We start from the raw sequence: 9,490 nt of genomic DNA on the forward strand, positions 1-9,490 counted from the left end.
AATAATATAACATATACCAATATAATTTAGTTTCAGCTGTTTTATCACTTGCGGGGTTTTTCCCCCCGTTTTATCCTATTTATATAATCTTCATAAGCAAATGTAAGTGGTCGACCTTAAAAGCAGCTTTGGCTCTCCGCAGTTAATGTCAATCTCACAGGCGCAGTATTACAGGCAGCACCGCTGAGAAGAGCTGCTGTGCGTTTTCTTTTCTCTTCTGATCTTTCACCCCTTTTTCTCTCCCTCAATCTCTCATATATTTATTTTAGATTTTCAGAAATCCAATACACCCCTTGCTGGCTGCAGTTTGGCTCGTTGACAGCCGATTCGCGAGCGATTCATTCGTTTGAACCGGATAATTTTAGTGATTCGCTCGAGCCAATTCGCAGAGAGTTCGTAAATTGACTTTATTGTAGGATTTCACCAAGCTAGCTATATTTCCTTTAAAAGCATATTAACGTTTGTAAAAAACGATAAATTTACGTTTGAGAATTAACATTATATTCAGTCATTTAGCAGACGCTTTTATCCAAAGCAAACATTACAAACAACAGATAAGAACACTTTGCAGTCAGAAGCAGAAGAAAATTAACATTTTCGAGCCATAGGCTCCCTCAGGATTTGCCTACGGGTTTTCGCGGTTTTCAATTTGAATGTAAAAGCCCGTGGTTTTTTTTTGGGGGGGGGGGGGGGCTGTTTTGTTCTTAAACAGTCAGACATTACTAAATCGAGAATTTTTTTCACAGCGGCGACAAATTCGTCAAAACCAGTAGTATTTCGACTGTTAACAAGGTACATTTTGAAGGAGATTAAAGTGAATCATTCGAGCGAATCGATTCGCTGATTTTTTTTTTCAGAGCGCGTGTGCGCGCAGGTCAGCGCTGTTTATGTTCCTCTGATCTCCGACGCGCGCTCGTCGTGCACGCGCCCCGCACAGGATGATCTTGTTACACTGTAGCGCGGCGTAACTGTGCGTCATAAAGAGGAAGAGCGTTTGTATCAGGCGATTAGAACGTTTTTAAACTTTTAATCGGCTACCGTGAAATTCTTCAGCTGCTCGAGAACGTTTGGAGCGCGGAGGAGCGAAGCTGATTCCCGCAGCGGACGCGGGGGGGTTCGGTGTCGGTCCTGACCATCGAGATCCCCGTGGATGACCTCCAGAACCATGTATCCGCATGGAAGACCTCAGGTACCGCAGCCTAATCAACTTTCCCTTCCTTGATCGTCTCTAGTGGACCGCTGAGTCGCGCACGGTGGCCCGTTTTAACGTTCATTATGTTTAGTGTTAGGGTCAGGGTTAAGGTCACGATAAAGAGTTAATTACAGCGTTATGGGCTCAGTGATTGATTCACGAGCTGAGAAAACACACAGGCCTGGAGTCCCATTACAGTCACCGTTAGATATATATAAATGAGCCTATTATTAAACTGCGCGTCTTTTAGGTGCATGATTCTGTTTGGCATACACAGTTTTGCTACGCTTTTTACTTGTAATATTTTAATTATATATATAGTCACGTATAGTTATTGTATATCACACTCACACACATGTATTATTTGAATAGCCTTTATTACTGTACTTGACATAAATCTGTATCTATATTGATCTACAATCAAGAAACCTCAAGAGGAACCACAACATAGTCGGGGAAGCCCTTCTCAAGCTGCCACACATTTAAACACAATTATACAAAACGCACACGCATATATATATATATATATATATATATATATATATATATATATATATATATATATATATATTTACACACACACACACACACACATACATATATATATATGTATATATATGTGTGTGTGTGTGTGTGTGTGTGTGTGTATATATATATATATATATATATATATATATATATAGGCTAATTATATGCCCAAATGTTAATTAGAACAGGTATAATTCTTTCAGATAAAATACATTTATTTTATTTCACATAATAATGATACTATTTTATGTAATAATTATTTAAATTTAATAATTTGTACTTCATTTATATATATATATATATATATATATAAGTTATTATATTATTATATATAAGTTATTATATTTCATAATTTTTGTATATTAAAGTCATGCCAATAAAACATTTTTGAAATATTAGAGATGGGCAGATGTGCATTTGCAGAAGAGGAGGAATGAGGCATTATTCAAGGCAGAAATACAGTGGAAAGACATTCATGAACACAGGGAGAGATCTGTGGCTTGTGTTTGCTCTGTGTGGTGGAGGGATGGACAGATGGATGGACGGCTGAATGAATGGTTTGTTCGAGTTATTGCTGCATGTTGCTACATATGGATCCAGGCCACCCCACTCTCCACTGCAAATGTCATGTTCCATCATCGTCACTGGGCAACACGATACCACACACACACACACACAGACACACACACTGAGCTGCACTTCAAAGCTACCTTTGCTATGATGGCATGTTATTACAGGCCCCTGCAGACCCAGTTTTGTGGTAGCATGCATTAGCTTTAAAGTGAGGAATTTTTGTGTGCATAATGAATGACCTTTAGAGAGTGTGCAAATGTGGTTTGGTTTGTTAGTGTGTGCTGTTTTTACATCTGTGGGTTTGGTAATATGTAATGACTGTGTGTGCTGTTGCCTGCTGGGCTGCTGATGATCTGAGTCCAGTGGGCAGCTTCTGTCTGCTCTCAAAACCCTGTCGGATCTGATACAGGACGCTCCTGCCTGCTTTACACCTGGGATTAACATCTGCCTCTCTGGTCTCAACCAGTCACATACTGTTGTAGTTTTTATTAATATTTTTAATTGTTGTTTTTATTTTTACATTTTAAAATTAGATACGGTTTTAGTTATTTTTGTCATTTAAATTATTAGTTTTTGTTTTTCATTTCTATTAAAGCTTTAGTAATTTTGTTGTGCATTTTTAAAATTATTTTAAGTATGTTTATTTACATTAAATTTACAAGTTAAATAAAAATTTGCATTAGAAACTAGCTGAAGAAGCAAGTCTAGGTTTGTATTTTATTATTATTTTATTTTGCAGTTTTTATTTTTTAGAAACATGTCTTACTATATTTTATTCATTTCCGTTTTAGTACATCAAGTAAACAGCATATCCCTGGCAATTAGCTGAAAAAAAGTTTTATTTTATTTTATTTATTATTATTAGTTAATGTTTATATTGTCAGGCAACTAAATTCTTTCTTTCTTTTTATGGTTTTGGTTTAAGTTTTAGTTGAACTATAATAACCCAAATATAACATTTTAAAACACAGATGATTGACAGTGGAGTTTGCAACCCTTTGCTATTGTTTAAAGGATGCATAATAAACATTATTTGAAATAAAAAAAAGACAAAAATAGTTACTGGGCATTTAAATTCATAAGTGAAAGAATTGCTCAGGAAATGACTGAGCTCTTTTGCTTTTGGTGGATCTCATATACTATTTTTACTAATCAATTTCTACAGGGAAATGAATGTAAACCATACAGTTGCACTCTACTCAGCACTGTTATTTGTGTTCGGTTCATACGAGTGTGATGATAATACCAGACGTAAGCAGCCTCTGACATGAAGCAGCGCAGTGTGTTCTTCACATGTATATGTGTGTGGTTTGTGTATCTTACACCATCTGTGCTGTATTTACTGTCATTACATTGATGGTGTTAATGATCAGATCTGGCTTTAGCACACACTAGCTCTACTAACACTTAACATAAAATCACACACACACAGTTTAACATCTCTCAAAACCCCATCCTGTCAGTTTAAGTGCACGTTTTTAAAACAAAGAATTCAATAGAAATACTTACAGTATGATTTGTAGAGTACATTGGAGTACATGCATTTTTGCATTTAGCCAACACTTTTTAATAGAACAACATAATAACACTGAAAAAAATTCAGAATGAATAATTTCCTGGTGGAAAATGACCATCATTTCTGTTATTTTTACAGGTATTTTCTCTAAATATATAATTATTGCACTTTACTTTACTGCATTGTATTACAAAAGGCATAATCCATGTCCAAACATATTTTTTTGCTGTTGTCTCAAACGCAATACAATCCAATGCACCATTCAAAACATGAATAACACACCTGTAAGATAAAAACAATACAGTAAAGCACATTCAATGCATCACTGACCTACAGTTCACAGCAGTGGTTTTCACTGTTGAGAGGGAGGATCTGTTTACACAGAATGCTGTAGGATTCGATCTGTGCTCTTTTTCTATCTGTGAACACATGCGCTGGATGGACTGATTTGGCAGTTATGTGACGTCTCACGGTTTTAAATCATTAACACTGTTTTCAAGACACTGACTTTGTTGTGTCAACTTTAAAAGTTCAGGTTTGAAGACGGTCTCTGCTCTCAGTACATGTGGTGTGATGAAACATATTGCATGTATTAGACGCTGTGACTGCACACACTGCAGAATTTACACACACACACACAAAAATGAAGCTTGAATTTCTCAGATGGTAGGAATGGTTCAACTACAATGAAAATATGGCTGAAATTGTGCTCACTCTCAGGCCATCCAGACTGTGTTTCTTCATCAGAAGATTTGAAGAAGGTTATCATTGCATCACTTGCTCACCTGTGGATCATCTGCAGTGAATGGGTGCCGTCAGAAGGCGAGTCTAAACAGCTGATTAAAACATCAGAATAATCCACACCACTCCAGTCCAACAATTAATGTCTTGTGATGTGAAAACCTGCATGTTTGTAAGAAACAAATCCATTAAGGCATTTTATCTTTAAACTGTCGCTTCTGGCAAAAATATGAGTCAACATAATCAATAATGAACACTTCCTCCAGTGAAAAAGTCTGTCTCCTGTTGTCCTCTCACATTAAAATCCACCCACATGTTTGTTTAGAACTGTTTTGCACTGTTGTGTTTGTAAACAGTGTTTGATCTGTGCATATTTCTCTCCTGATTCAGACAAGAGGTCAGATTCAGGACAAAAATAAAAACATCTTAATGATGGATTTGTTTCTTACACACAGCTTTTCACTTCACATGTCATTAACTGATGGACTGGAGTGGTGTGGATTACTGTGATGTTTTTATCAGCTGTTCGGACTCTCATTCTGACGGCACCCATTCAGTGCAGAGCATCCGTTGGTGAGCAAGTGATGCACTGCTACATTTCTATAAATCTGTTCAGATGAAGAAAAAAACTCATGGTGAACACATATTCATGTTTATTTGAACAATTCTTTCAATCATTATTTATGTTTAGTTTTGTTATTTTTTGATAATTAGTGGCATCAAATGAAGATGTAAAATGAACGGCCCTAATAAACAGATAAAGTGCATGTGTGTGTATGTGTGTTGGAGGCGGCGGTGCATGGCGTCAGTTCTCATCAGAGCAGTATTGTGTATCGAGGCCTTAACGAGCTGATGTACAGTACAGATTCAGTCTCCTGGAATGAGACGATCACTCCGAACAGATGTGCCTGTTTTTTTCCTCCCGAACAGTTGTGTTTTTGCCAATAGCAGCAATCCACACAGGAAGCGTGGATTGGGAACGCAGCAGGTTCATGTGTCGTTTGCACACACACACACACACACGGCTGTCACTGCTCTTGTATTTGTGCCACATGTGCTGAATATTTCAGCAGCCTACGGTTATTCACGGCTCTGTGATTCCCCTCCCCTCTCTGTCTCTATCTCTCGTCTGAAAGTGCCCTGCACAGTAAACAGTGTGAGATAGATGACTGCGTTCTTTCAGGGCTGGTGTGAGAGGAACAGTCTGTGTGACAATTCATGGCTCTGTCCGGCTGTACTCGGCTCTCGGACCGTACAACACACTCTTGTTTACTGACCAAAGCCTCCATTCCTCTGAATATCTGCTCTGCACCATATCCCAGCATATATATATATATATCTCAATACAGAATTTCTTGGCATGGTCTATAAGAAAAAAAGATTATTGTATTTTGATGCTAAAGGCACAGTTTAAGTATCATTTTTGGCATGTCTTATCAACTAATTAGTCTATAACAGACTAATAAACTAGCTCTTTTTATTTCATTTTACTTTGATGCAAAAGTTCAAGTCCTATTTGATGGCAAGGTCTAAATATTCAAAATATTCTATTATTTTATTTCAATTCATTTATTTATTGAGGTGTTTATTTTATTTTTATTTTTTATGAAAAGGCCATAGTGCAAGCCCATAAGTCATCATTGTTTGGCATTGTCTAACAGGAAAATGTATTATTTTATTTTTAATATTATTTTTATTTTATTTTATATTTAATTTTGATACAAAGTGCAAGTCACATCATTTTTGTTGGCAAGGTCTTACAGTCAAAATTTTATTAATTTAATTTTGATGGGAAAAAGCATAATGCAAACCCATACATCATCAATGTTTGGCATTGTTTAACTATTTTATTATTTTTATTTTTAATGTAACATGCATCATGCAAGTCCATACATCCTCATTTGTTGGGATTTTCTAAAATATATATATTTTTGAATTATTATTATTGTTTATTTATGTGATAACAAAAGACAGTGCAAGTCCATATGCATCATGATTTGCTGGCATTGTCTAACAGACGACTGTTGTGATGAGAAGGGCTGTTAGTGATGGTCTGGTTTCTATCAGGGGTCGGATCAAGGTGAATATTGAATATGTGCCTGCAGTCAGTCTTGTGTTTTTGATAAAGCTGACGAAACAAAGCAGTTATTGTCAACGGCAGGGCCATATAAAGTGTCTCTTTACTCATGCAGTGAAACCTCCTTTGTGCGGTCAGTGTGTGTGTGTGTGTGTGTGTGTGTGTGTGTCAGAGGATTTGATTGTGTATTCCCACGTACACAAATGACAAAACACTGAATTAAAAAAAAAAAAAAAAAATTATGTGATTTATTTAAATCACACACACAAGTCCATACTGTGTCATTTGTTGCCATTCTATTATTTTATTGTAATGAAAAAGGTACATGTTATTATGTTTTATTTTATTGTGCATATTAATACAGTGTTTTATTTAATTTAATTAACTTTTTATCATAAGGCGAAGTCCATACAGCTTACTCATACAAGATGTTTCGCAAAATGAAAATAGTTGAACCCCACCAAAGAACACTATTTCTTTGAAAACATAATAACATAACACAAAACATGAATTTGACATGGAATCGTCATAAAAATAATAGCAGACCCACATTTACCCACACTGGGTATGTTAAATGTAGAACGTAGAATACAGTTTGTCATTTATCTTTATTTTGTCCTCTTGAGATCACCTAACATGATTACTCCATACAGAGTAATTAGCAATATAATCCTATTACAATGTAGAAATCGTAAATAATAGGCTAACCGATGGCTCTTTTTGCAGTGACAATACTCGTGTGTTTTCAGGCTCCGCTGGTGTCAGGCCACGCCGGCGTGAAATTCACCGTCCTGGAAACTCTCGACCATATAAAAGAGGAATTCCAGCTGTTCCAGGCCCAGTATCACAGGTACACCTCATTCTGGACGATTCATCGCATCGATTCATTCACACAGACTCTCTAAATCGAACTCAACCGACTCATCAAATTAAACTGATGTTCAAAAGCTTCCCACGTTCCTTGATGTTTACTGCTGTGTACTTCATTTCCTCTCTGAGCTGCAGTTGGGATCACCTGTGCACAGCTGATGAGATTATCTAACTGTGATGCTCGAAATCACTCCAGCCACTAAAAACGCCTGTGTTCGCTGATACAGACTATTAGCCAGCTAATCCTGAGAGTCTCAGTAGGAGCAATTACAAAAGCTACAGAACGTCTTTCTTTAGAATGGTAAACATCAGTGTACATTATAAAATGCGATCGGCTTCAGTAATAGTGGTTGTGTTTCATGTTAGAAGGACTGATAGACCACTGTCACATGACAGTGTCACATGACCTCACAACGTGTGCGGTTTTCTGTTTTTCAGTCTGAAGCTGGAATGTGAGAAGCTGGCGAGTGAGAAAACAGAGATGCACAGACATTATATCATGGTAAGAGTGACATTCAACAACATTACCCATAATCCTCAGCTGTGTATATCAAATTGTGAAGTTTAAATTGTATTGTATTTTACATATCATCTATCTGAAATTCATTGAAAAACACTGACTGTACAAGATGAATGATCTGTCCTCAAGGCATTTAGTCATTTCGAAATTGAAAAAAAATCAGTAACTAGCTTTCCTGTCAACTGGCAAAGCTGCATAATTATTGGTTGATGTCAGTCATTTCAAATCGGCCAAAAATGTGATAATTAATTGCATAGGCACATATATCTTTCACAGCTATTAGATTAAGTACTGAAACATTATGCATTTTATAATTTTGTAATGCATGAATTAGATCCATTGTAAAAATAAATAACAAAAGTAAAAATGTATGCATTGTATTTTTATTTTGTGCATAGTGTCATAGTAAATGTCCATACACTTTTATTTGTTATTGATAAAGGCATAGTGCAAGTCCATATAGTCTAATCATACAAGATGTTTTGCAAAATGAAAATACACACAAAATGCTCAATTTATAGTTATGCCCTACCAAATAACACTATTTCATTGAAAACTGGGATACAGTTGTCTGAAAAGTACTGAAAGCTGATAAATGATGGCGTTAAGATCCTGCAGCTCAGTTGATCAGTATTGAACACATAGCCTGAATGCACTATAAATCGCCTGTCAAATGCATAGATACAAAGGATGATCTACACACATTAATATGAAAGAGAAATGAGTGTCAGGTCTTTCACTGTGAATATGGGTGATTTCTGGCCTCTGGTAACACATGCAGAGCATTTCTGTCATTTGGGTGGATGTAGTTGTGATTTATGTCGTGTAACTGAACTGCCCTTGTTTGCTTCCACAGTACTATGAGATGTCTTACGGGCTGAACATTGAAATGCAGAAGCAGGTGAGTGACGGATGTGCCTTTTGCATTCTGATTACATTACAGATCAGCAGGATCTCTGTGTAATCAGCTTTACAGTACGAGGTGTCTCTGTTTGGGGGAATTCTGGGGTCTGGTTGGCAGGTTAGTGATGGCACTGGATGAACGAAACACTAATTGCTGCTGGGACGATCACGCTGAAACTACATGATCTAGTGTTTGATAGGGATGGAACAGGGGTCTCCAGTTGCAGGATTGAACCTCAAACTGTCGTATCAACAGCACAGACATTTACACTTTAGATTTCAGGTGTTACATTCATTCAGTTCAGCTGTTTAAAGGTTTGGGCTTAGTAAGATTTTTTTCATGTTTTTTTAAAGAAGTCTCTTCTGCTCACAAGGGCTGCATTTATTTGATCACAAATATAGTAAACAGTAATATTGTGAGGAATTATTGTAATTTAAAATAATCGTTTTCTATTTGAACATATTTTCAAATGTAATTCCTTTCTCTGATCAAAGCTGAATATTCAGCATCATTCCTCCAGTTTCAGTGTCACATGATCCTTCAGAAATCATTCTGATATGCTGCTCAAG

The 9,490-nt window shown here is 36.4% G+C and overlaps 2 protein-coding genes across 2 annotated transcripts in view; both read left to right on the plus strand.

Moving 5' to 3' along the window:
- Nucleotides 1-870: 870 nt before the first annotated feature.
- On the plus strand, nucleotides 871-9,083 carry LOC132095715 (TLE family member 5-like). Its single transcript, XM_059500824.1, has 4 exons — nucleotides 871-1,189; nucleotides 7,377-7,477; nucleotides 7,936-7,999; nucleotides 8,874-9,083. Exons 1-4 carry the CDS (start codon nucleotides 1,151-1,153, stop codon nucleotides 8,979-8,981), a joined length of 312 nt encoding a protein of 103 aa, XP_059356807.1. The 5' UTR covers nucleotides 871-1,150; the 3' UTR covers nucleotides 8,982-9,083.
- LOC132096945 (uncharacterized) overlaps nucleotides 9,056-9,490 on the plus strand; it is a 9,429-nt gene continuing 8,994 nt past the window's right edge. Inside the window, exon 1 of the mRNA XM_059502630.1 lies at nucleotides 9,056-9,140. Within this exon, the coding sequence (XP_059358613.1) occupies nucleotides 9,056-9,140 (85 nt within the window). The remainder of the gene's footprint in view (nucleotides 9,141-9,490) is intronic.

Source organism: Carassius carassius, chromosome 20 (genome assembly GCF_963082965.1).
Source record: "Carassius carassius chromosome 20, fCarCar2.1, whole genome shotgun sequence".
Lineage (NCBI taxonomy): Eukaryota > Metazoa > Chordata > Actinopteri > Cypriniformes > Cyprinidae > Carassius > Carassius carassius.